Source organism: Podarcis vaucheri, assembly GCF_965113315.1.
Source record: "Podarcis vaucheri genome assembly, chromosome: 2".
NCBI lineage: Eukaryota > Metazoa > Chordata > Lepidosauria > Squamata > Lacertidae > Podarcis > Podarcis vaucheri.
Window position 1 is genome coordinate 128,314,544 of NC_138760.1, and position 27,975 is coordinate 128,342,518.

The 27,975-nt window shown below is 44.5% G+C and overlaps 3 protein-coding genes across 10 annotated transcripts; 2 read left to right on the forward strand and 1 right to left on the reverse strand.

Annotated features, from left to right (window-relative positions):
- Positions 1-1,266: 1,266 nt before the first annotated feature.
- Positions 1,267-6,002, reverse strand: LOC309527407 (uncharacterized protein). Its single transcript, XM_082214256.1, has 3 exons — positions 5,961-6,002; positions 3,824-3,987; positions 1,267-2,512 (listed from the first exon to the last, which is right to left on the reverse strand). Exons 2-3 carry the CDS (start codon positions 3,954-3,956, stop codon positions 1,449-1,451), a joined length of 1,197 nt encoding a protein of 398 aa, XP_082070382.1. The 5' UTR covers positions 3,957-3,987; positions 5,961-6,002; the 3' UTR covers positions 1,267-1,448.
- Positions 6,003-6,106: 104 nt separating this feature from the next.
- On the forward strand, positions 6,107-12,070 carry LOC309527382 (uncharacterized protein). 5 transcript variants are annotated; one of them, XM_082214199.1, is made up of 3 exons: positions 6,107-6,383; positions 8,398-8,480; positions 9,776-12,070. In XM_082214199.1, the coding sequence occupies exons 2-3, from the start codon at positions 8,447-8,449 to the stop codon at positions 11,230-11,232; spliced, it is 1,491 nt and encodes a 496-aa protein (XP_082070325.1). In that variant the 5' UTR covers positions 6,107-6,383; positions 8,398-8,446; the 3' UTR covers positions 11,233-12,070. The 5 variants fall into 5 exon arrangements, with proteins under 5 accessions (XP_082070325.1, XP_082070323.1, XP_082070327.1 ...); XM_082214197.1 differs by having other exon boundaries at positions 6,108-6,383; positions 8,359-8,480; XM_082214200.1 differs by lacking the exon at positions 6,107-6,383 and adding an exon at positions 6,455-6,592.
- An 851-nt stretch (positions 12,071-12,921) lies between these two features.
- Positions 12,922-27,716, forward strand: LOC309527284 (vomeronasal type-2 receptor 26-like). Of its 4 annotated transcripts, none has more exons than XM_082213986.1 (5): positions 12,922-14,221; positions 17,603-18,275; positions 21,404-21,631; positions 23,181-23,307; positions 25,402-27,716. In XM_082213986.1, the coding sequence occupies exons 1-5, from the start codon at positions 14,010-14,012 to the stop codon at positions 26,301-26,303; spliced, it is 2,142 nt and encodes a 713-aa protein (XP_082070112.1). In that variant the 5' UTR covers positions 12,922-14,009; the 3' UTR covers positions 26,304-27,716. The 4 variants fall into 4 exon arrangements, with proteins under 4 accessions (XP_082070112.1, XP_082070111.1, XP_082070114.1 ...); XM_082213985.1 differs by lacking the exon at positions 12,922-14,221 and adding an exon at positions 15,632-16,640 and having other exon boundaries at positions 17,481-18,275; XM_082213987.1 differs by lacking the exon at positions 12,922-14,221 and adding an exon at positions 16,460-16,540 and having other exon boundaries at positions 17,557-18,275.
- Positions 27,717-27,975: the final 259 nt, after the last annotated feature.

Sequence of the window (27,975 nt, forward strand, 5' to 3'; positions counted from 1 at the left end):
TGTTCCCACCTACCTGAGCACCAAGGGGAAGTACATGGTAACTGTGCAAGTCTTTTCTATCTTGGCCTCCGATCTGAGTACATTTGCCTGAGTTCCTGTCCTCTTTACCTGTGATTGGAGGTTAGATTAGCACCACCACCACCCCATCCCGCTGACCATTTGTACTAGCAATAAATTCAACAGATAATAATAATAATAATAATAATAATAATAATATTTATACCCCACCCTCCCCAGCCAAGGCTGGGCTCAGGGCGGCTAACAAGCAATAATAAAAACAAGTTGAATGAATACAACTTAAAAACAAGAATTAAAATACAACATTAAAATATTGAAACATTAAAATGCAGCCTCATCACAGGAGAAAGGAAAAAGAAAAAAGATCTGTGACGTGAATGTTGTTCCTTAAAACTAGCATTGTAATGCATTTCTTGTTTTTCTACATAAATAAGGAAAGAAATCACTCCTTAATAATAAACTGTGAGAAACTGAATTTTCAATGGTTTCATTTCTTTGGGGTTGGGATGCATGCAAAGAATTTTTCCTCTTCTGGAAAAAAGCCAGATAAAGGTTATGGGAGTCTGAGGTATAAAAGGCTTGACAACCATATGTCAGGAGTGCTCCGATGGTGTTTCCTGCTTGGCAGGGGGTTGGACTCGATGGCCCTTGTGGTCTCTTCCAACTCTAGGATTCTATGATAGGTCCTCGAGAGATCCAGCAGAACTAGGAAACAGCTCTCACCTTTGTCCCTAGCACACTGGAGATCATCGACCAGCGCGACCAAGGCAGTTTCTGTCCCATGACGAGGCCTGAATCCCGATTGGCATTCCTACCAAGGAAAAACCAGAACAAGTGTCGAGAGGATCCCGATCCTGCACAGAAGTGCCAGATTTGGGGGCTCGGTTAAAATACAGCCTTGCTTGAGGATAGGTTCTCTAATGGACACCCCCCTGTGGCGTTTGCCTCCTAGGTAGGTCATAAGGAAAGGGTTAAAATGGGTATGATGTGATTGGCCAGTGAGAATGCAAGGGGGGAGTAAAAGAGTGGGAGGTTTTGAAAGTCAGTTGAGGTTTGGGAGTTGAGAGTTGAGTTCAGTTGGGTTGAGGTTTGGGAGTTGAAGAAGGAAGAGGGAGGTTTAGGTGTGGGTTGGTAGAGTTGTATTGTGAGAGAGTGAGAGGAATTGTTAGGTGGAGTCGGATAGATAGTTGGAATAATCAGTTTGGAGTTGTTAGGAATGAAGAATAAGAAACTGACAAGAGAAAAAAATAACTGAAACCATAAGCTTGTTCCTGCATTTAAAAATCAACTTGAATATTTGTTTATGTTAACAACTGACTGGACTCCGTGTGTCCCCGTAAGATACGGGGTGGTGGCAGCGGAAAAAGCAATGGCAGTGGTGTGATTACCAGCTGAACCACTTTCCACACTGCACACGTTTAAATGCTTTTTCATCCTGTGTGAGTTTGTTGATGTTTTCTAAGTCTTCCTCTTTGACTGAAGATCTTCCCACACTCCATACATTTAAATGATTTCTCCCCTGTGTGAATTCGTAGATGGTTTTTAAGGTTTCCACTGTGACTGAAGCAGTTTCCGCACTCCATACATGTAAATGGTTTTTCTCCTGTGTGAATTCGTAGATGTTTTATGTGGGATCCTTTATCTGTGGAAGTCTTCCCGCACTCCACACATTTAAATGGTTTATCCCTTGTGTGAATTTGTAGGTGTTTTTTAAGGTTTCCACCCTGACTGAAGCACCTTCCACACTCATTACATTTAAATGGTTTTTCTCCTGTGTGAATTCGTAGATGTTGTGTATGGGATACACTATCTGAGGAAGTCTTTCCACACTCCATACATTTAAATGGCTTCTCCCCTGTGTGAAATCGTAGATGTTTGGCATAAGATCCACTATCTGCGAAAGTCTTCCCACACTCCATGCATTTAAATGGCTTCTCCCCTGTGTGAATTCGCTGGTGTGTAGTAAGGGAATGCTTCCTGCTGAAACACTTTCCACACTCCATACATTCATATGGTTTCTCCCCTGTGTGAATTTGCTGGTGTGTAGTAAGGTAATACTTCCACCTGAAACTCTTTCCACACTCCATACATTCATATGGTTTCTCCACTGTGTGAGTTTGCTGGTGTGTAGTATGGGAATGCTTCCTGCTGAAACACTTTCCACACTCCATACATTCATATGGTTTCTCCCCTGTGTGAGTTCGCTGGTGTGTAGTAAGGTAATGCTTCCACCTGAAACATTTTCCGCACTCCATACATTTGAATGGCTTCTCCCCTGTGTGAATTCTTTGATGCGAACTAAGGGATGCATGCTTAATGAAGCACTTTCCGCACTCCAAACATTTAAATGGTTTTTCTCCTGTGTGAATCCGTTGATGTGTTCTATGGCTTCCAGAATTAGCAAATGTTTTTCCACACTCCATACATTTAAATGGTTTCTTCAATGAAATTCCAGGTGAATTCTTGGAATTCTGACTATTGTTTACATCAGCTGCTTGGGAAGGAAAGAAAATCCTGTTAGGCTTCCAACAAAGAGGAATAAGTAGCATAACACACATCTGGCAAAAATAGCACCTCTTATTTCTCCCTTTTCATGTTCCAATTTTTTAAGAATACACCTAACATAATGCCAAAATATAGTAATGCCAGGTGGGCCAATATGGGAAGCAAATGAAAACTTCTTTCCACGAGCGCCTCCTTCCCCGTTCTATCTCATTCTTCCTCGCTCGGCAAAGCCCACAGCAGAAGAGCCCGTCCAAACACTGTGGACTCTCCCAGCTGGACTCCAACTCTCCTCCCCGGACACTCAGGCTGGCGCCCTTGAGACCATGGTGCCCTGGTGAGCCGCGCCAGTTGCACCACCAGGTAGAGACAGGCCTGCACACATCTAGTGAAAATAGCACCTCTTATTTCAATATATCTTACGTTCTCCCTTTTCCTTTTCCATTTTTTTTAGGAATGCAGCTATAATAATGTAAAATTATTATAATGCCAGGTGTTCCTTTTTAGGCAGCAAATAAAAACTTTCCTCTTTTCCCAGGCCTTTGCCTAATTAAATTGTCTCTTTAAATTGGGGGAGGGGTTCCGTTTCGGTTGTTACAATGTTTTGTATTTTTCTATTTTCTGTGATGCTTAGATGAAAGGTGGTATATGTACACTTGGAAGAGACCACAAGGGTCATCTTGTCCAATATCTTCTGCAGTGCAGCAATCTCAACTCTGCATCCAACCTCTGCTTAACAGGCTCCAAGGAAGGAGAGTCCACCACCTTCAGAGGGTGTCTACTGTCAAACAACTTTTACCATCAGAAAATTCTTCCCGACGTTTAATTGGATTCACGTTTCTTGTAATCTGAATCCATTGCTTCAGGTCCTACTCTCCAGAGATGAAGACAACAAGCTTGCTCCATCTTCACATGACAGCACTTTAGATATGTGAAGATAGATATCTGAAGATGGCATATCTCTTCTCAGTCTCCTTTTATCCAGACTAAGCATACCCAGCTTCCTCAGCCATTCCTCATAAGGCTTGGTTTCCTGACCCTTGGCCATGTTAAGCTTGTAGTCTACTAAGGCCCTGAGACATGTACTACTGGCAAAGCCAGGTTTTCTGTTTTTATATTGCAAGCTGTGCAGTGATGCTTAGATGAAGTATATGAGCAATTCTATGTAAACTTGGAAGAGACCCTCTTGTGCAATCCCCTGCAGTGGAAATAGCACCTAAAATTCAAATACCTGGGAAAAGGTTTTCCTCTTCACCATTTATTGATCCATCTATGTTCCCATCTCCACTCCCCTGGAACTCACCAGATGTCTCTGAGGGCCCTGGGAGAAAATGCCCAGAGGTTTTAGGGAGGGATGCAGGAGGCAGTCTGACAAGGTCATCTGTCCACCTTCCTCCTTCCATCCTTGCTAGGTTGGCAGGTTCAGCTGCTTTCATCCATCCTGAGGAGCTCAGAAACTGCAGGTTCCTGGGAGGAAGGAAGAAGCAAAGGGAGCCTCAGAGGCCCTGCAGGGATTCTCCTGCCCTAAACATTCTGCAGCCTCTGGAGAAGGAGAAGGAGAAGGGGGAGAAAGAGAAGAAGAGGAGGAGGAAGAGTTTGGACTTGATATCCTGCTTTATCACTACCCTAAGGAGTCTCAAAGCAGCTAACAAACTCCTTTCCCTTCCTCCCCCACAACAAACACTCTGTGAGGTGAGTGGGGCTGAGAGACTTCAGAGAAGTGTGACTGGCCCAAGGTCACCTAGCAGCTGCATGTGGAGGAGCGGGGACGTGAACCCGGTTCACCAGATTACGAGACTACCGCTCTTAACCACTGCACCACACAGACTCTCCAAATGGGGAACTGTCCCAACAAGAGCCCCATTTTTAAAGTTTCTTTGGTGATACCAATTCAATCTGTGCTCTCCCTGTCAGGGCTTGCTTGTGAGTAAATCTGCACAGGGCTGCTCTGCATATTCCTCCTCTTCGGACACCCAAAACATGCACCAGGTGAGAGACTTTGGAGAAGACTGCTCCACTCCCTTCCTCCAGCCAGGGCTTTCCTGACTTTTCCGCTTATTTGAGGGGCTGCTTTCCCTTCCAGCCCCCACCCATCCATTTCTCCTTCTTCACCCACAGTCCCTTGGAAATCAGCACACCTCTCCCAGCCTCCGATAGTGATGATGATTTCTGGATTGCAGATGCAGCCTCTTTTAAACCATCACGCAGAGCCCAAAGTTTAAACAAGTTGTGATGTTCTGGGAGTGGGGGAGAAAAGCCAAGGCAGCCCCAAACCCCTGCAGAGATTTCTTTCCCTAGGTGGCACCCCAGCAACTCCTCCTACAGGAAAAGAAGGGTGGCTTCCTCCTGAACCCCAGCAGAGTCATGCCTGGAAGAGGATCTTCTTTACTCCACCATTAAAAAAACACTCATTTCCGGACTACCTTTTCTCTCTGCCATCTTGGAACTCTGGCACTGCAGTCTCCCTCCCTCCTTCTCCCCCTACCCGTTTAGGGGAAGGGGATGCAACTCTGAAGAACATCACCAAAGTCCTCCTGGATCCGGCCAAATGGCCCACCTAGTCCAGCCTCCTGACCTCAGGGTGACCAACCAGATTTAGGTGGGAAGCTTCTTTGCATGCCTAAAACTCCCAGGATCAATCCCCAGGCAGCTAGGGCTGAGAGGAACTCCCTGCCTGTGAAACCCCAAAGAAACATGGATACCAGTCAAGAGTCAGCAACACTGATCCAGGTGGACCAATGGTCTAATTTGGTGCCATGAAGCATCCGACCTTGGGAGCCCCAGTCCTAGAGGGAGATGCAGTTTCCACGTAGGAACGGGGAGAAAGGGAATTGGGACCCGTGGTCTCTTCCAACTCTATGATTCTATGATTCTATGACCCCCCCCCCCTTGCCCCGTTTATGGATGTGACTTTAAGGAGACTTCTGGGCAGGAGGGAGAAGCCAAGGCAGCCCCTCCGGAGATTTCCTCCTCCAAGATGAAGCCCCTTCTCTCAAGCCCCGCCCCACATAACTGATCACGTGACACAAGCCCCCTCAAGTGTTTTATTGTGGTGGCCAAAGCCCTCATGGATTTGGCTCCTATGCTCCACCCCCCCCAACTGTGGAGCTGGAAGGGACCCCTAGGGTCATCTAGACCACCCCCGCGCAATGCAGGGGTCGCAAGGAAAGCGTCTGCCAAAGGTGGATGCCCACCCTCTTTCCCCACTTGGAGCCCCTCCTTCTCAAGGGGCGCCCGCTTCCTAGCCCCCCAAACAACCCACTCCCCCCCCCCAGTCATGGGTGGGTGGGGTGTGCTGGGACCTCAGAGGCCTTGCGTCCCATGGCTTCCCTTAACCCCCCCCCCACCCAGGGGATCCTCCCATTCATCTCTCAGCCCCCCAGCAGCCCCCTCTGCACCCCGCGTCGCCCCACAGCCTCCCCTTCGCCCAAAGGACTCACCGCCCCAGAGGCCTCCGAAGACAAGCGGAAAGAGGAGGCGAGGCGGAAGGACGGAGAGAGGGGGCCTTTCGCAGGCCGCTCTAGGCAACCGGGCTCTCTCGCTCTCCTTAACCCTTACGTGGCCGCCCCTTCTGATCTCGCCACTTACTAGCTTTTGCAGAGAGTGCGCTTCGGGAGGCTTTTGCGCGCAGACGACGCAGCAGATCTGGCAAGAAGGGAACAGCCTACACTTCCCAGAAACCTCTTTTTTTTTTTTATAAGGCAACAAGAGACTACAATTCCCAGCAGCTCTTTATCTCCCAGGCTCCCTTGCAGCTGCAATGCGGGTGGTCGGCTGCCTCTGTTGGATGGGCAGGAAGGATTTGGAAGATTTGCAGCGTGGTCGGCGCGCAAAAGCCTGTGGTGTCCACTTTGCATAAGTTGGTAAGGATGGGATCAGAAGGGACCCCTTTATTTCTGTGGGGGGGTGTGCGATAGGGTCTTTACAAATTATCAAGGTGTGGGGTAGGGAGGTGGGGCTCGACAGAGGGAGATTCGCCTCTTGCTAAGGTGGAAGAGACAGGAAGTGAACGGTGGCGAGCTGCAAGGCGTTTTGCTTTTTCTGATCTAGCAAACTTTTTGAAATGTTTAAGGTAATGGTTTTGTTTAAGTGCAGTCTGTATTTGACCTCCTTTGTAATGTTTTCTTTTGAAAATTTTAAAGATAATATACGTTGCTTTGAATGTGTATGTTATATACAGTATTACTTTACCCAGTAATGTTTTATTCTGAACTTAATGCGTTGCAAACCGCTCTGAGATTTTTTTCTTTTAAAAATATATAAATCAGTATGACAATGACATGAATTACAGTAATAATACTATACAGAAAAAAGGGCCCCACTTTTCTTTTTATTGATTGTGTGATTTTGCAGAACTGTGCGTTTCCCATATGTTTAAGAAAGATCCTTTGGGTCTCTCCAAATAATTTTATATACACTTGCAATCGAAATTATTCAATCCCCATTGCAAATCAGGTTTATTATCAAGGTTTACAGACTTTCAGCTGTTTGCAATGAGCAAATCAAACAAAAGCAATTGAAATAACTCAATGCAACTACGGTTGTACCTTGGAAGTCGAATGGAATCCATTCCGGAAGTCCATTTGACTTCCAAAACATTCGGAAAGCAAAGCGCGGCGCGTAGCTTTTAGAAGACATCTGAAGGCAGCCCTGTATCGGGAGGTTTGTAATGTTTGCTGTTTTTGTTATATTGTTTATAACATTGTTTATATATTGTAAGGTATCCAGAGTGGCTGGGGAAATCCAGCCAGATGGGTGGGGTATAATAATAAGAATAATAACAACAACAAATTATTATTATTTATGTACTTTATTGCATTTATGATCCTATTTTTCCCTCCAAGGACCTCAAGGTGTGATACATGATTCTCCCTCTCCCCATTTCTTCCTCACAATGTTCCTGTGAGGTACCCTTAGGCTGAGAGAGAGTGGATTTAGTCTAGCACTGTCACAGGAACCCCCCCCCCCCTCATTCAGTTTGTACAACCTTCACACACACTCACACACGACATACGCTACGCTTCTGTTATAAATTCATAGAAAATGAACCATACATCGGATTTGCACTGTTCCACTTTTATTTTACTCCAGGAAGGAAGGACTACAAAATGGGGAAGGTTTGATACAGGGCAGCCATAATCCCTTCACCATCCCAGCACATACACAGGAGCCCTGCCCAGTTGCTATGCCAACCCTGATGGTCCTAGACAGAAGACCATCAAGATCACAAAGAACTTGCATACTGGAGTAGATTCAGCAGGGACTGGAACAAAGGACAATAATCAGCTCTTCCCTCTGGGGGCAAGAAACTGCAAACTCCCCTTTGTCTCCTGGAAAGTACTCATGGGGGGGGAAGGGGGAACCAGCCAGGTGACAGGACACTCAGGTTACCACCACAACCCCTCCCTCAACCCCTCCTTTCTGTGATGTATGTTTCTGGGGGTGGTCTTGATCTACAGGGTGGCAATTTCAAAAGTCTTTATAAGGCCTTGCACACCATTTTTCTGGGTCCTTCCTCTCTCCTGCAAGTGAGGGGAGCACCCTGTTGCAACAGATCAATAAAGGCCAAGCCTACAGGCTGCTGTTTTGCTCCAAGTTATCCTGGTTGGTGTCTTTGTTTTTGTCCAAGGGAGCCCTCGGATTTTCCCGTTAACAGCACTCTTACAACTACCCTGACACCATTCTACCCCACGCTGGTAATCTGCACCCCCCCTCCAGGCCTTAAATCTGAAGATAATGTACTCCAAACTCCACCTTCTTCCTGATTACTGGCTTTGAGCTGTTTATTCGGGGGAATATGGGGATTCAGCAAGTTGTCTCTGTTTCCTTCTTTCGTAGCGTCCAATGACCTTGCAAGATGTTGATTGGCTTTTTCAGAGATGAGGAGGGATTGCTGCTGCAAAACTGAGCCTTGCATGGGAGCGTCATGGAGGAAAACGACGAGAACATGAGCTGCCTAGGTAATACACACACACACACACACACATATATAATAAAAATGGCACAACAGGGAAAAGGGAAAAGCATACTCAGTTCTTACACGAGCTGGTATAAAAACAGCCCACAGCAATAACACATTTTGGGTCTTTCAGTAGAATGGATGGAATGAGTCGTTGCTTCCCGTATCTATCTAACATGGGGGCAACCACAAGGGTCATCATAATGGAGTAAATTAACAAGGACACACTGTGCCTGTTCTTCCCTGACACAGGTCATCATACAGGGTGTCAAAAGCAGGAAAACCAGTTTCGTCCAAGAGCACCTGGATCTAGTCAAAGATATATATCGTATTTTCCTCAAATTCATTTTGTCCTTAAGGCAGCATACATTTTTTTTTTAAAAAAATTATTAAGTACTGCACTGACGTGGTCGTGATACAATTAAAATTTAGTTGCCATATTTTTCTGTGAAAAAGACGGTGCTTTTAAAGGGGGTTTTCTTATACACAGATATTGAAGAGGGGGGGACACACGATTGGTGGCAGTCGCAAGCAGGAGATTGTCAGCAGCAGTTAGGCATGTGATTGGTGGCTGCAGCAAGGCCTGCTGGCAATTGGCTGGTGCGACAATTTGGTGGGCAATTAGTGGCTGCTGGCTGCGAGCGTGCTTGGGATTGGTGGCTTCGGAGAGGCGTGTGATTGGCGGTCAGGCGGATGAGTGATTGTCGGGAATCCCCCTCCCCCAAAATAGCTTAACAACTCTGGGCAGTCTCTCCCCCCCACTTCCTTTATTTGTGGTCCCTAAAAATAGGGGTTCTCTTATACACGGGGGCGTCTTATGCACTGAAAAATACAGTATCTGTGTAATGCTAAATATCTAATGATTAACAGTTCATTTAACATACATATCAGATTTTAAGTCGGCAAGAAACTGGCCAAAAGGTCGGGTAAGTGCAGTTTTTCTAGAGCTTACCATGAACACCTCCCTTGTTCTCTTAGAATGGCAATGGCACCCACCTGTGAGGTGCTGGAACTGAATTCTGGCTGGAAAAAGGCCAATACATTAGTGCATGGGAGCTCCGCCCCTCCTTAAAATAAGATGTATTATACTTCTCAGTTCTTTTGGCCGTAGCTCTTAAAGGCCCCCTCTTAAAGGTTCAGAGAACTGGGGGTTGGGCAAGTCAGGTGATTCCAGCCCCTTGCATACACACACCCTTTCTTATCTTTGTGCAGCGTTGAGTTCCATAGATGAACGACACAAATATTCATTGTTTCCAAAGTTCACGTTCTCATTTTCCTGTTTACCATTTGTCCCAGGAAATGGCATTGGGGAGAAGAACATTTGTAGTTCTTCTGGGAAGTGTTTTACTGGGAAACTTGATCTTGTCAAACACCGGAGACGCAAGCCGCACAAATGCCTGCAATGTGAGAAACAGTTTGCTCTACGGTGTCAACTAGTGAGACACAAGAGGATCCACAAGGAAGAGAAGGAATACGAATGCCCTGAGTGCAAGAAGACGTTTACCTGCTCAGAAAACCTTATGATCCACCAGAGAGTCCACACTGAGGAGAAACCTTATGAATGCAGGGAGTGTGGCAAATACTTTCCCCAAAAATATAACCTTGTGATCCACCAGAGATCCCACAATGGAGAGAAACCTTATGGGTGTGGGGAGTGTGGCAAATGTTTTTCTCAAAAAGCTTACCTTGTGATCCACCAGAGATCCCACACTGGGGAGAAACCTTACGGATGTGGGGAGTGTGGCAAATGTTTTTCTCAAAAAGCTCTCCTTGTGATCCATCAGAGATCCCACACTGGAGAGAAACCTTACGAGTGCATCGAGTGTGGGAAATGGTTTGCTGAACTATCTACTTTCAGGCGCCACCAGAAAGACCACACTGGAGAGAAACCTTATGAGTGCATAGAGTGTGGCAAATGTTTTTCTCGTAAAGTTCACCTTGTGCGGCATCAAAGATCCCACACTGGAGAGAAACCTTATGAGTGCACCGTGTGTGGAAAACGGTTTGCCGAACAATATCCTCTCAGGCGCCACCAGAAAGTCCACACTGGGGAGAAACATTACGAGTGCATAGAGTGTGGCAAATGTTTTTCTCAAAACACTAACCTCGTGTCTCACCACCGGAGAGTCCACATGGGAGAGAAACCTTACAAATGTATGGACTGTGGGAAGGGCTTTGCTGAAAAAGGTGATTTGATGAACCACCAGAGAGTCCACACAAGAGAGAAACCATACAAATGCATGGAATGTGGGAAAAGTTATGCTTTCCACTCAGCCGCTTTGTTACACAGTAAAATCCACACTGGAGAGAAACCCTATAAATGCACAGCGTGTGGGAAATGCTTTGCCAACCAATCTTCCCTCAGGCAACACCAGAAATTCCACACTGGAGAGAAACCTTACGAGTGCATGGACTGTGGGAAGTGTTTTGTTGCCAACTCTACATTGGTGATCCACCAGAGATCCCACACTGGGGAGAAACCCTATAAATGCACCGAGTGTGGAAAATGTTTTCAACACGACTCACACCTCATGAAACATCGGCTAATCCATACAGAGGAGAGAAATCATAAGTGCCCTGAGTGTGGGAAATGTTATCCTGACAAGTCTACCTTGGTCGTCCACCAGAGAGCACACACGGAGAAGAAGCCATATAAATGCACCGTGTGTGGGAAATGTTTTACTTACAGTGCGAGTTATAGAAAGCACCAGATAATTCACACTGGAAAGAAATGTGAGAACACCGTCTCTTGAGAATGGGGCATATACTATCTGGCATAAGGTCCAGTGTTCTCCCCCACCACCCATAACAGTAAATTTTAGAAAGTACCAGGGATTAAGGTGGGGGTTAATTTTCTCACTGATAACACCATTTTTAACAAAGGGATACAGGGTGGATCCAGGAAATTACAGGTGGGTTCCCAGAATGTCTGTCCATGGAAAACTGCTGGAAAGTTTTAATAATAAAGCAACTTTGCATACAGTAAGAGAGCTCAAGAGACTCTTTTGAGGCTCAAGTTTTATTTCTTGATGAGCATGGGACACACAAACTTTTCTTTTTAATGCATTACAAACACACATTGCAGGGTGGGGGTACCTTGAAAGAAGTTACTGCTATTCCCACTTTGTATGTTACTCAGATGTAGATCCCATGGAGTTTAATGGAGCTTTCCCCCCGAGAGCTGTACAAATGATGAAAATAATAATTTTATAAAACTATCATTTTGATGATTCCATTTTCTTTTGAGTCATTGCCCTGCCACATTGAAAAGGCCCATTGCTAGGCATGATGGTTGTGATTCATCTTGAATTGTTATTTAGGTAGCTGAAAGAAGGTATTGGGAGCCATTTAATGAATAGGAAAATCAGTGTCTCAACAAACAAAGACATGATATTATGATGACGGCTGATCAGAAGAGCTATGTGATATTTGATTGGTTCAGGATGGTGACAGTGGGTTGGTGACTACTCAGATTGCTGCAATCCTTTGATGGTGAAATCACATATGTAATCTAGAAGTGCACATTGAACATTTTTGAGGCTGTCCCTTTGTGCATTTGTACTTCAATAAAGGCCTGTCTTTTCACTTGGAGCCTGCACTCTTTATTTTCTGGGTGGGAGACCTTCATTTGAGGAACCCCTTTTAAATTAATACAGCCCAGCAATCTTGAGATCTACGCTGCATCTAGACACATCAAAAAAGTTTCAGCAAAACGTGTTGTAAAACATTCATAATGGGAAATCAGTGTCTCAACACACAAAGACATGATATTATGATGAGGGCTGATCGGAAGAGCTATGTGATGCTTGGTTCAGGATGATGACCATGGGTTGAAACCGATTCTTGGAATCCTTTGATGGTGAAATGAAATCACGAATGTAATCTAGAAGTGTATATTGAACATAGCTTTAGATGTGCTTCTTCACATCCTCATTTGTGAGGCTGTCCCTGTCTGCCTTTGTATTTCCATAAAGGCCTGTCTCTTCACTTGGAGCCTCCATTATTTTCTTCTTGGTTTCTGGGCGGGAGACCTTCAGTCTAGGAACCCCTTTTAAATTTCTCCAGCACAGCAGTCCTGGGATCTAGTCTAGTGCTAGACTAGAGCGATCTAGAGGGATCTAGAGAGCCAGTGTGGTGTAGTGGTTAAGAGCGAGAGACTCGTAATCTGGGGAACCAGGTTCGTGTCTCTGCTCCTCCACATGCAGCTGCTGGGTGACCTTGGGCCAGTCACACTTCTCTGAAGTCTCTCAGCCTCACTCACCTCACAGAGTGTTTCTGTGCGCTACTCTGGTTCGCCAGAAGCGGCTTAGTCATGCTGGCCACATGACCCGGAAGCTGTACGCCGGCTCCCTCAGCCAATAAAGCGAGTGCCGCAGCCCCAGAGTTGGCCACGACTGGACCTAATGGTCAGGGTCTCCTTTACCTTTAAGGGACAATCCTAGAATCATAGAGTTGGAAGAGACCACAAGGGCCATCGAGTCCAACCCCCTGCCAAGCAGGAAACACCATCAGAGCACTCCTGACATATGGTTGTCAAGCCTCTGCTTAAAGACCTCCAAAGAAGGAGACTCCACCACACTCCTTGGCAGCAAATTCCACTGTCGGACAGCTCTTACTGTCAGGAAGTTCTTCCTAATGTTTAGGTGGAATCTTCTTTCTTGTCCTGTTTTATACAAGATGGGTGGCAGCCCTAAACCTGACTCTTTTAAGCTTTGCTTTATTATGGGTCCGATCAGCGCTTTTTCCTAGGGAAAAGGGTGCCAGAAATGCCCCTCCCCACAAGTTTTCAGAACTTTGGACTTGCCACAAGGATACCCGCTCAATGAGAACACATCAAGACTGTTGAAATTAGGGATGCACAAGTTATCAATGAAAAAATATATATACGGCGGCCTTTCCCAGCGCTTCTAATATTGGAAACCTGCATCTCATTGCCTCTCTGTGTCTGTCTGAGACTAGCTCCCCCTGCCTTTTGCAGTCAACCAGCATTTTTATTATATTATTATTTTTATTCTTTAAAAATCTTTCACAGGTGGGCTAGTTTTTCGTATCCCCCCCCCCATTCAGTTCCAGTAAACTCTTGCTAAACTTCCCTATGCTCTCCCCCACCCAATAATTGTACAGTGGAAAAGTTTAGAGCTCATTGCTGAGTTTTCACAAACATGTTTTCCTCCAGTCAGGCACCTGTGTATGGAGCCACAGAGATTTGGCACAGGTAATTCTTCCAGTTGGTAATTACGGAAATCATGGTCATTTATTCCTCTTCCTGCCAAAGCCACATTTGATGCTGGTAACAGAAGCATCAGAATTGGAAGCAATTTTCTTGCACCAAAATGGCAGAGGATGGTGCATAAATATATCCTGTACCTCCAAGAACTTAGGCTGGGGTTTGAGGCAGGCAGGGATGCTGCCACTGCAGTTTAATATCAGATTTAATATCAGAAGCACCGGCTAGGCTCCATCTGAATTGAATCTCTTTTGACTTCTTCGTAGAGAACAGGACAAAGAGAGGTGGGTGATTGTAGCAAACATGCCCACCCCAATATTGCTCCTGCTCCTGCTCCCCTGTGTAGCCTGTGGGATGCTGCAGGTAAAATGCCCATTGAATTTAGTGACAGATCAATACGATCCTTTGAATTATCACAGAGCAGGTGACCACCTCATCGGCGGGATCACATCTACGGTCAATCCTATTGTCCAGCCAAGCAATTTCTCCCAGACTCCTGTGATCCACATTAAAATGTAAGTAACAATGCAGTGATGGAAGGGAGCATGGCTATTTCCTGACAGGTGTCCCTGATAAATCCAAGCTTCTCCCGATGTTCCCCCTGATTTGCCAACCAGGTATGATTCTAAACACTCACAGACATCATCATCTAGTTCCAACCATGCTTTTTTCAGCTGGCAAGGTTTATTTGAACAGTATACTATGATAACAGATTAAAAAAAGAATTAGACTATTCCCCGCCCCCAGGATAATTTTAATATAAAGGAGTAAAAAACAACAACAACGCTTCTGGCTTTCAAACAATGTAATCCAAGACAGACTAAAGTGGTTTGTCTTTAGTTAAACTGCATGTAACTGCCCAGTAAAATATTCCTGAGTCTGTCTTGATTGCAGCTGTAGGGACTGCCTTCTACCAGGTAAGAGTCCTTGGTCTATATCACCTGTGACAGTCTACTCTCACTGGCAGAAACTGTTTGGGGTCTCCTACAGTTGTAATCTTTTACATCGCCTTCCACCCAGTTCTTTTTAAGTGGAAGTGCTGTGGACGCAGCCTGGCACCTGCATGGAAAAACTTTTGCCTTGCCACTGAGGGTCCCTCCAAATGGGTGCATTCTGCAACATGTCACTGATACAGTATTAGTGCTTCTCTAATGATGTTGTGTGGGATTAAACCACAGAGCCTAAGGGCTTGTTGATCAGAAGGTCAGCAGTTCGAATCTCCGTGACGTGGTGAGCTCCCGTTGCTCGGTCCCTGCTCCTGCCAACCTAGCAGTTCGAAAGCACATCAGAGTGCAAGTAGATAAATTAGTACTGGTCCGGCGAGAAGGTAAACAGTGTTTCTGTGCGCTGCTCTGGTTCGCCAGAAGTGGCTTAGTCATGCTGACCACATGACCCGGAAGCCGTATGCCGGCTCCCTCGGCCAGTAAAGCGAGATGAGCGCCACGACTCCAGAGTTGGTCACGACTGGACCTAATGGTCAGGGGTCCCTTTACCTTTAATGATGTTGCGTTATTGTCATCATACCTGAAGGAGCGTCTCCACCCTCACCGTTCTGCCTGGACACTGAGGTCCAGCTCTGAGGGCCTTCTGGCAGTTCCCTCATTGCAAGAGGTGATGTTACAGGGAACCAGGCAGAGGGCCTTCTCGGTGGTGGCGCCCGCCCTGTGGAACGCCCTCCCATCAGATATCAAGGAAGTAAACAACTATCTGACTTTTAGAAGACATCTGAAGGCATCCCTGTTTAGGGAAATTTTTAATGTTTGATGTATTTATCGTGTTTTTAATATTCTATTGGGAGCCGCCCAGAGCAGCTGGGGAAACCCAGCCAGATGGGCGGGGTATAAATAAATAAATCATCATCATCATCAATATTATTATTATCTCTTTTTTACAATAATATTTATTATTTTCCATACACAAACAGAAGAAAGAACCAACAATAATAAAGGAAAAAGAATGAAACGGAAAAAGAAAAAAGAACATATAACATAAAATACATCAAATCACCACATAAACAAAAACTTAATTAATTAATCAAAATCCATCTTCATAAACATATTACTTGACTTACTCAAATCTCTTCCATCTGTGTTTCTTATCAATTATATGTAGCAGTTTCCAATATCATTATTTCATAAAAGCATATCACAGTCATAGTCCTATTTCCCAACTTTTCTTATCGTACATTTTCTTATTTATTTATTTAATCCCAATTTAATCCTAGGCCTAACTGATTCTTTCAAGTGATTGCATATCTTTAATATTTATTATTATTATCTCGATGGGCACCCTTGCACTATATAGCACATCAAATGTGAGATTAAATAATAACACAACACACACACGCACGATTTGCGGCAAGGACGTTACAGGGTTTCAGCAGGAAGTGACAGGACACGCAGCGACTGGAATGGAAACAGTATGTGTACCCCCAAAACGTTACCAGTCACAAGCAGTATTGAAGGGCGTTACGTACCAATATAAAGCTATAGGGCTTCTGACTCTGATGGAGTGTGAGCATCATTCTAAGATTAATCTAAAGAGGTTTCCAATCACCTGGAAATACCCTTCAAGTTGCAGAATAAGGAATAGTTTCGTTAAATAGAGGGTGATACTATGATGCCGTGTATTCTTCCTTGCAGAAGACGGGAAACAAATTTACTCGACAATCTGGCATTCCTTTTTGCCATTCATGAGATCAACCAGGATCCCAGGATCTTGCCCAACATCACCCTGGGTTACAACATCTTTGAGAACTATTACAATGCAAGAATCACATACGATGCCATGGCAGACCTATTATCTACTGGGAATGCAAATATTCCAAACTACAGGTGTGGAAGGCAGAATGACCTGCTGGCTGTCCTTGAAGGGGCTGACTCTGAGCTATCTGTCCATATTTCAAACATGCTGGGCATCTACAAAATTCCACAGGTGTGAATTGTGTTACATTTTGCTTTAAAAGGCCCTTGGCTGTAAAGGAGATAAAACTTCTGCTCACCTCTCTAGCGCTTTCTCTCTCTCTCTCTCTCTCTCTCTCTCTCTCTCTCTCTCTCTGTGTGTGTGTGTTATAGTATTTTAGCAGTTTATAGGTTGTGTTGAATTTCCCTCCCCTCACAATATTGAGGTACAGGAGTTGCTAACTCTTCTTTATCAACTCAAATATGCACCAGTGTGGACTAATGAGAGTAAATCCAAAATGATAATATGTGGACAAGGGAGAAAACAGCCACACTTTGTCTGATGTGATGATCTTGCCTTCTTATCCTTGCAGTGTAATAACAATAACAATAACAATAATAATAATAATATTTATACCCTGCCCATCTGGCTAGGTTTCCCCAGCCACTCTGGGCGGCTTCCAACAGAACACTAAAATACAATAACCTATTAAATATTAAAAGCTTCCCTAAACAGGGCTGCCTTCAGATGTCTTCTAAAAGTTTGGTAGTTATTTTTCTCTTTGACATCTGGTGGGAGGGCATTCCACAGGGTGGGCGCCACTACTGAGAAGGCCCCCTTCCTGGTTCCCTGTAACTTGGCTTCTCGTAGCGAGGAAACCGCCAGAAGGCCCTCGGCGCTGGACCTCAGTGTCCAGGCAGAACGATGGAGGTGGAGACGCTCCTTCAGGTATACTTCAGGTATATGAATATTAAGTATTCATTCACCCTGATCACATGCACTCTTCAGTTTATTAGTAAGTTTAGCTCAACAGGTTTCTGAGCTTGGCCCTGAAAACAAAGCGAAACATTCATCTCTTACGTTCCTTACCAGGTTAGTTACAGTTTTGTCTCCCATGACCGCAATGATAAAACTCAGTTCCCTTTTTTCTACCGGATGCTCCCAAAAGATGAATACCAATACACAGGGATTGTCAAGTTGCTGCTGCATTTCAGATGGACGTGGGTCAGTCTCTTTGCCCCAGAAAATGACAACGGAGAAAAGTTCCTGAGTGCCTTGACACCTATACTTGCCTCAAATGATATTTGTGTTGCCGTCTCACAGAGATTCCCAGAACTGATTATGCCTGACTTGTCAATGACCCTTGATTCAGCTCTCCCATGGAAAGAAGTCAACGTATTTGTTTATTATGCAGAAATCCGCTCTTTCTACAATGGGATATACCTCATAAATATAATACTCAAACTGTTTATACAGCCTATTGACGGGAAGGTTTGGATCACAACAGCTTTGTGGGACCTCACCTCCACATTGTCTGACAGCAAGTTTCTCTTCCAGCACAGCCATTGGTTTTTTTCCTTCTTAATCCAGACAAAGTATATTCCAAAACATGACAATTTCAAGCTGAGTCACGTCACTCCTTACTTGAAGAAGGCGTTCCATTGTTTCTTTAAGAAGCATGTGTTGTCTGTGAAAGAACGGGAAAGATGTGAACAGAAATTGCCCCTGGATATGCTCGCACCAGCTCTCTCCCAAGACAACTACAATGCTTACAGGAGTATCCATGCCCTGGCGCATGCCTTAAATGCTGCATACTCATCCAGATTCAAGTGGGTGATGTTGGTTGAAGGAAGCAAGGTGGGACTTCAGAAGCTGCAAGCATGGCAGGTATGCCCTTTTATCTCCACTGAAAACAATAAAATAGCTCCAATATGGAACTATGGAGTTTGGGATCATAGTGTTGGGAGGAGGTTGTATGCCTCTTGCACTTTGGAGGAAACTCAGATTGAGAGCATTCCCCACAGTTGAGTCTCACCTTGAAGACCTCAGGAGAATCTGGCAACTCTCCCAGACTCCCGGACTGTTTACCAGTTGATCTACTCTGGCTGCAATCCCAGACAGTCCAGGCAGACCTTGATAAGCGACATTTCCCAGTGTGGAAAATACACACCCCCTTCTCCCCCTTCGCAGGGGAAAGAAGAATAGTCAGAAAGTCCTTTACATCTTGTTTATTTCTGACATTACAGCTCTACAATAAACACATCCATTTAGTTCAGTCTCCTTCAAGCAAGTGGCAAAGACTTCCTTTACATACGCAACAGGAAGGTCTCATATTACACACAGAACACAGCTTTGAGTAGCCTGTGAACTTCCGGGAAGATTCTTTCCCACAGCTAGTTACATCATGTGATGTTTTCACCAAGCTGCCAGTCTGCAGCTGCGTTGTATCCATATCGTAACAGGGAGAGCCAGCAGTTGTAATATACAGTTGTGGTTCGAGGACCCGACCCCCGCGAAGTAAAATGAAGACACAGGGACACGTGATATAAGGTTAATGGGCTAGAAAAGGCCACAGCTTTATTGATTACAGCAATGAAAAGGTATTGGCTTAGGCATTGGATCGTGAAACAAGTGGGTTTATTCACCAGGGGTTCATCACCTGTTGATGCTAATCCAACTATAGGCTCACCCCTGATGTCACCGCGGGTCGTGCCATGGCCTCCCGCCAAGCAGGCTTTGGACGGAATACACGACCGCCAGATTCCTTTACCGGAATACCCCTAGAAATTGAAGGCATAGGCGATGGCCACACCTAGCACTTCGACACACCACAACACATTATTCCAATGCCTAACCTACCCACCAATACCACCAGAAAGTTGTGACGATTGCTACGAGGTAGGCGAAAAAACCAAAAAGCCTAATGCCAAATGGAAAAACTCCTACCAGGCCCCCCGGGCAACCGGGGCGACCAACCTAAGGTCCATAGCAAGGCCAATGACCTAAGCCCTAACTCAAAGGGAGTGGAGGGTGGGTGACTCGCACAGGACGACAAAGAGAAATGAGGCCGGGGAGAGGCTGGCACTGCAGCATAAAGGCTGCTGGACACGCCCCCCCATGGCACCTGGTTGGGCGGCCACCGGGGGGGCGTGAGCGCCAGCCAGGTGAGCTGGAGGCAGGGGGCAACGCCCCCTGCTAGGAGCGGTGTTCGGGCTCCCGCCCACAACCACTCCCCTCTCTTTCAGGGAGGAGAGTCTTTACTGGCTCACACTTGTGTGCATGACAGAGCTAACCTGGGCTCTCAGCCCGTTAGCAGAGTGAGTGTGGCTTTTCAGGCTCTCAGCAGACTCTGCTTCCCCCTTTCTCAGTCTCTTTTGTCTTTGTGCTTCCTGGGTCAAGAAGGAGCCATGTGGACATGGCTACCTGTAAATGGATGGAATCTCTCTAAAATGAGATTTTATAGCCCGCATCTTTGCTAACCCAAGTATTGCATGATCCGTTTGTAAGGAATAATAATGAATAATAAATTTATTATTTATACCCCACCCATCTGGCAGGAAACAAAGTGCTTTCCTTTTAGTTGTTTGGAACATTTCTCATCTTCATTTTACTGCCAGTAGTCATTTCTTGTAGCTTCAAGAAACCCTAGGAGTAAAATATCCACCTAATTGCAAAGCCAAGTCTCTGTGATTTATTCTATTCTAGGTTTTTGTGTGGGGATTTGTTTAAAGGTGGATGGGGGCAGATGTAAATCTAACCATGTTTTAATATGCTTGCAGCTATCACCATGTGCTAACTCTGCTATGAGAGAGTAATAATCTTTCAGACCTCTCTCTTAAGCTCCTCCTAATGTTCACCTCCTAATGTTCAACCAAACCTCCCTCTGCGTAACTATAGTCCTGCCCTTTGGGTATGCCCTATCAATTACCTCATCATTGTGGAGAATGATACCTATGTCACATCACCACCATGCTCACTCATAGGCAAAGGCTCTTTACACCTTTCCTCTGTTCATAATATAAGGGAAGCTGCGTGTCTGTCAGGCTTCAGGGAATTGACTTCCTCCCCACTTTGGCAGTAGATAAGCAGAACAAAGGGAGAGGAGTCTTCTTACCAGTTAGAAGCTGTAATGATCACAGCAAGAGAACAAAGAATCCCTTTCCTAGGAATGAAGGTGCTCCCAATTAAGGGTTCCACCCACTTCCTCCCTAGTCACCCATGTCACTACCACTTCTTGTAACCTGATCCCTCAACCACTGTGCTGCCACCTTATCAGCTCTTCTTGACCTTGGGCTGAGTGAATGAACGCTTTCTAGAGAAAGTGATCCTGTTAACTCTCTCTCTCCCAGTGCTTCTCCTCCTTGTTGTTGTTTAGTCGTTTAGTCGTGTCCGACTCTTCGTGACCCCATGGACCAGAGCACGCCAGGCACTCCTGTCTTCCGCAGTTTGGTCAGGCTCATGTTTGTAGCTTCGAGAACACTGTCCAACCAGCTTCTCCTTCTAGCTATTCCCCATCCAGTACTTCCCAGCTTGTGCCTTCTGAACTATGTCCCTCTGCAAACCACTGTTTCAAATCTATACTGTCCTCCTGCTCCTGGGAACATTTGGAATCCTGATCAGGAGCGGGGGGGGGGGGAGGCTCCCACCATTCCTCTTCAGTGCAGCCCTCAGCACGGTCCCTGACAGTGTCCACTCTTGGCACCCAATGAAGTGTTGGCAAGTTTAAGCATTAATGTTCTGCACAAGAGAGGCCTGGCCTGTACAAACAGGAAGAGTCTTGTGTAAACTTTTGTGGGGATATTTACAGAGATATTTAATGGGCATCATAGGAAGTATTAGTAAACACCCATAGGTGCCATTGATTTGAATGTCAGCCTTTCCCAAAATGCCAATGCAGAATGTAGGGATTCAAAAATGGACCGTGGGTTGTTGTTTTAATAGATGCCTATAAGCAAAACTAAAGATGGAGTACAATTCCAGAAGGATAGGACACTCACTCCTCTCTGTCATTCTAGTTTCACCATTTTTTGAGAAGCTTTGGATCTTACAATACTTCCGTGGATGGAGTGTATTTGGATGGAGAAGGGGAACTGTCAGTCAATTTCGATATTTTGAACTGGGTTGTGTGGCCCAATACTTCAGTAGCTTCACAGAGAATTGGGAGTCTAGAGCGACAGGCATTCCCAGACAAAAGTTTCAGCGTTGATGAAGATGCGGCCATGTGGTTGAGGGGGCTTAACCGGGTGAGGAAAGCCATAGAATTTAGAAATATAGATTACAGTGGTACCTCGGGTTACTTAATTTGTTCTGGAGGTCCGTTCTTAACCTGAAACTGTTCTTAACCTGAAGCACCACTTTAGCTAATGGCGCCTCCTGTTGCCGCCGCGATCCTGGAGCCCGATTTCTGTTCTTATCCTGAAGCAAAGTTCTTAACCTGAAGCACTATTTCTGGGTTAGCGGAGCGTGTAACCTGAAGCTTATGTAACCTGAAGCGTATGTAACCTGAGGTACCACTGTACTGTATAAAATATGTTTGGGAAGGTTTCTTTGCCCCTTAACCACATGTACTAAATGCCATCAGAACACTGTCTCTTATTTGCAAGGACACCTTGTGACACTCTCACTCTACAGAAGTAAAGATCAGGGCTTGTCTCATCCTTAGACACATTATAGGTACATTGATGGCAACATTATGCTACTGACACCCTCCACCAATGTTCTACAAAATACTGGGTTTTATGCCCTGTTGCAGGGTGGATTTGATTTAAATCAAATTGATCTAAATCATGATTTAAATCACTAGTCAGTAACACTTGATTTAAATCTTTTTTTTTTTTTTTACAGAAAAACTCATTCTTGTTGGTATAATCTTAATATTTACAACCAGATGAAGGTTTCATTTTTGGAATAATAAATTTTCAGAGTAGTTTATACAGTTATATAAAAAATTACTGATTTGGTTATACTATTAGAAATACATAGACAGTTATGAAATTATTGTGAAGTTTAATAAGTTAACTGTTTGTATTTGGACAACATTCTGCTGTAATTTATTGGAAGGAGGAAAAATAATCATTTCCTTGAAACAATTTATTTAACTAAAACAATAACATTATAGCATATGTATCCATGTTTGTTAACTGATGTGGTTAAACAATTAAAAAAACAACTTAGTTTTAGCTAAAAGGTGCAAGGACATAGAATAATAATATATTAAGGATGGAATAACAAATAAAGTGAATAACGCAACAATAACAAAAATAATAGTAGGCAAAGAAGATCACACAGGGGTGGAGGGAAGTACTGGGCTGTGGGGGAGGGAGGTGAAGGGATTAATTGAAATTGTTAAAGACAGGTATAGGATTTAAGAGATTTAATTTTTTATAAAGATTCTATAAGGAAAGCAGGAAGAAATATCAAGTAAAGGTATCAGAGAGGAGATCAGTGTAAATGAAAACACGAGACTTACGGTATTGTTTTGCATAGGCTTTTATTTTGGAGTTGTCTGTTTATTTTGGAGTTGTTTGTTGTAAAGAATGCATATTATGTGAATAAAATAATACAGGATTAAGGAAGGGGGACCCATAGGGCTAAATGTTACCTATCAACGATTCTGGGGATGGTGCTAAATAGACATGGTTAAAGAAAGGACGAGTCACCGCCATTTGCTCATGAAAGCAGGCCTGGAAGCAGAGGGGTGACTGTTTGGTTTCCAAGTCTCCGACTCAGTTTTGTAGCTTTCCAACACACCCCAAACATTTCCCCCTCGATGTTCCTTCTCTTTATGGTCAGCCGCTGCCCCCTTCAAGGTGCAGCAGAAGCTGCCCTCCTGGGTACGTCAAAGTGATTCAAGAAGGGAAGCCACTTTGCTGCTATGCGTGTGCTCTGTGTCCTGAAGGGACCATCTCCGCTCAAGAAGGTAAGAGGGGATTATTTACAGATTGTTCTCTTTTGAAAGAAAACTACATGAAAATGATGTATAGATGGTATGTAACACCAGTACAGATAGCAAAAATGTATGAAACAGGATCAAATATATGTTGGAAATGTGAAGAAAAGGAAGGGACCTTTTACCATATGTGGTGGGAATGCATAGAAATAAAAAAAATTTTAAAAAAATTGGGAAATGATATATAATGAGTTGAAGAAAATGTTTTAAATGGCATTTGTAAAAAAACAACAACCAGAAGCATTTTTGTTCGGGATTGTAGGACAAGAACTTTTTACAAATTACTTAAAAAGACAACAAAATGAACTGGACTCCTTGGCACGTTTTGAATAAACATTCACAAATTTAGTGAGGGTCAACAAATTAGATAGATAATACAAGGATGCATACAATTTTACAATATGCAGAGAACAACATGAGTTGAGAAATCAGAGAGGAGCTGAGGGAAGTCTTGGGGGGAGGAGGAAGGGTTTGTTGGGGAGGGGGGGAAAGGGGGGAAATAATGTTTTGATAATTTGTTATGTTGAAATTGTGTGTGTGTGTGTGTGTGTGTGTGTATATATATATATATATATATGGAAGGTAAGGGGGGATTGCAGAGGAAAACGTATGTAAAAAGCTGCCTTCCAGTATATCAGATCATTGGCCCATCTTGCTGCGTACTGACTGACAACTGCTCTCCAAGCCACGTGTGGAGACGCTGAGGACTGAATTGGGGCCTTTCTTCATGCAGAGTGGATACCAGGCCACTGAACTATGGCCCTCACTCCCCAAATAAGCAGAACCAGCATGTGCTAACTGCCAGTGTTGTCTAAAAACAGACTTGAAATGATCCTTGTGTAGTTTTTATTATTTTATTATTTAATTTCTATGCTGCCCTATACCCGAAGGTCTCAGGGCAGTTCACACAAAAGACCACACACATCAAATCAAAACAACAAACCAACAAACCCCCCCAGCCCCAAAAGAGGCAGCATTCAAAAAAGGGTATGATAATGATAATAATGATAATAATGATAATGATGATGATAATAATAATAATAATAATAATAATAATAATAATAATAATAATAAATACCCCGCCCTCCCCGGCCAGAGCCAGGCTCAGGGCGGCTAACAACAGTAAAATTACAGTAAAAACATAATAGGGGGAAAAAACAATTTAAAATACAGGTTAAAATGCAATTTAAAATGCAGCCTCATCAAAACCATAAAAGGGGGGGGGGAAACATAAGGGTCAGACTGAGTCCAAACCAAAGGCCAGGCGGAACAGCTCTGTCTTGCAGGTCCTGCGGAAAGATGTCAAGTCCCGCAGGGCCCTGGTCTCTTGTGACAGAGCGTTCCACCAAGTCAGGGCCAATACTGAAAAGGCCCTGGCTCTAGTTGAGACCAATCTAACCACCTTGCGACTTGGGACCTCCAAAATGTTGTCATTTGTGGACCTTCAGGTCCTCCGTGGGGCATACCAGGAGAGGCGGTCCCGTAGGTACGTGGGCATGTAGATCGGGTCAGGCAAAGGCCTGGTTAAAGAGGAATGTTTTTGCCTGGCCCCTAAAGGTGTATCATGAAGGCACCAGGCGAATCTCCCTGAGGAGAGCATTCCACAGATGGGGAGCCACTGCAGAGAAGGCCCTGTTCTCGTGTTGCTACCTACGGACCTCTCAAGGAGGAGGCACACGAAGGAGGGCCTCAGATGATGATAGGGTAGGTTCATATGGAAAGAGGCAGTCCTTGAGGTATTGTGGTCCTGAGCCGTTTAAGGCTTTATAGGTCAAAACATGCACTTTGAATTAAGCCTGGGAAATAATTGGTAGCCAGTGCTCCCTCCCCAAATAGAAGAACCAGCACGTGCTGTTAGTGTTGTCTAAAAATAGACTTGAAATGATCCTTGTATAATTTTTCACCTAGCAACAAGCTTTGTCCCAGGAAAAGGTCTTCCCCAGCAACAGTTTCCTTAGCAACAGACATCTTTATTAGACATGCTCTGAAAGAGAGAGAGATTGATAACTGATGTGTACATAAAGTATGTGTTGGGGATAATGAAGTCACTCTTGCTCTTTTCAGATGCAAACCACTGCACTGAATGTTCAGAAGATCAGTATCCAAACAAGGATCAAGATCAATGTGTGCCCAAGATTATCACCTTCCTATCCTTTAACAAATATTTGGGGATTTTCTTGGCTTCTGTTGCAATACACTTGACCTTTACCACAGGATTTATTTTAGGAATCTTCATTAAGTACAAAGAAACTCCTATTGTCAAAGCCAACAACCGGGACCTCTCCTACATTCTCCTCATCTCCCTCCTGCTTTCCTTTTTGTCCTCCTTCCTCTTCATCGGCCGGCCAAGAAGAGCAACCTGTCTTCTCCGACAAACAGCCTTCAGCATCATCTTCTCGGTTGCCGTCTCTTCTGTGTTGGCTAAAACCATCACTGTGGTGCTGGCCTTTCTGGCCACAAAGCCAGGGAACAAGGTGAGGAGATGGCTGGGGAAGAGTCTGGCCAACGCTGTTGTCATTTCCTGTTCCGGTGTCCAAGTTCTCATCTGCACCATCTGGCTGGGCATGTCTCCCCCTTTCCCGGAGTCTGACATGCACTCCCAGCCCCGAGAGATCACCCTGCAGTGTAATGAAGGATCTGTTGCCATGTTCTACACTGTCCTTGGCTACATGGGTTTCCTGGCTGCCATCTGCTTCACGGTGGCTTTCCTAGCCAGGAAGCTGCCAGGGGCCTTCAATGAGGCCAAGCTGATCACCTTCAGCATGCTGGTCTTCTGCAGTATTTGGGTGTCCTTTGTGCCCACCTACCTGAGCTCCAAGGGGAAATACATGGTAGCCGTTCAGGTCTTCTCTATCTTGGCCTCCAGTGCTGGGCTTCTGGGCTGCATCTTCATTCCCAAGTGCTATATTATTATACTGAGACCTGATCTGAACACGAAGGAGCATCTGACCACAAAAATGAAATAAGGCATCTGATTTTGTATTTTTTTTCTTTAAATGAACTGTCATTGAATCTTTGTTTCAAGAAAGATAAACAGATAAAGATGCCAAAATGATATTCACATTGAGAACCAGCATGGATAGTCAGACATACTGCTTCTGTAGAACATAGTTATCATGACTAGCAGTGACTATTTGCTTAATTTCCTTCTGAAGCCATACTGTCTGTCTGTCTGTCTGTCTGTCTGTCTGTCTGTCTATCTATCTATCTATCTATCTATCTATCTATCTATCTATTGTATAGCAAAAAGAAGAGAGATAATCTGGTGATATTAAATTAAGCTTTACTCAGAGTTTACTCATTGAAATTAACAGATGTAACTTAGTCACACTCATTAATTTCAATGAGTTGCACATTAGCTTAAAACACCTGAAATTTCAGATATACCAAATTAACCGTATCCTGTTTCTTTTTATCTTCAGCAATAATTTAACCAGAAGTAGCTATCCTCTTAAATTTTGATGATTAATATCCAGCCCAGTAGCAAAACCCCCCCAACCCACTTGCCTTGTGAGTAAAGGCAATGGGCAACGGGAGTGAAGCCAAACCATTGGAGAGTTACAGCGCCTGCTGTGGCTGTGGAGACCAATACAGGAGAGACGTGTTTTGTTGCAGCTGGGGCAGATGCAGGCATCAGGTTGCGCTGATGCCCAGATCACAAGAGAACACAGAAACCTTGTAAGGTGCAGGATGCTGCTGGAGTTGGCCAAATGCAGGAGACAAAAAGCCCAACACCCCTCATGACAACCAAATGAAAGTGATTATTGGGACATGAACAACTCTGCTTGCAAACATATATAAAAATTACAAAACAGAAGTTGTCCAAGGTTGTGGCCAGTGAAACGCCTACTGAAGAAAATTAAACCATACTGAGGACCTATCTATGCTATAAACCTACAGCACTATTTAACCATCCAGTTTTCTGGCTGGCTGGCTGGCTAGAACCCAGAAAACTGCAGCATTCTGTTGACCATCAGTCAAATTACCTAAATGAATTGTGAATAATCATTCCACCCAAATATTTGTGAGGCCTTCATGGGTGAGTCTCATCGGATGCCGCGATCCTCTCTTCATGGTCTGGATTACTTGCACCTACCAGGACCTTTCAGTAGTTGCATGAGTTTGTCCTTCAGTTGCTTCTGCTGAGGGAGGTTTGCGACAAGCCACAGGGCCTTTTCGGTTGTGGCTCCCCACTTGCAGAATGCTCCCAGTAAAGTCCACCTGGCACCATTTTAGTGCCTGGCAAGACTTTTCTGTATTTGGTGGATTAGGATGATTTGTCTACTTATGGTATTTTTGTTGCTCTTTCTGGGCTTCACGTTACTTTTTTATTGTAATGCTTTTCAGATCTTATGCTTTCAAATTCTGTAAGTCACTTGGATATACAGTGGTGCCCCGCAAGATGAATGCCTCGCAAGACGGAAAACTCACTAGACGAAAGAGTTTTCCGTTTTGGAGGTGCTTCGCAAAACGAATTTCCTATGGGCTTGCTTCGCAAGACGACAATGTCTTGCGAGTTCCTGTTGGTTTTTTTCCCTTCCCCCCTTTTTCTAAGCCGCTAAGCTGCTTATCAGCTGACCCAATCAGCAGATAAGCTGCTAAAAGCCACTAATCCTTCAATGGGCTTGCTTCGCAAGA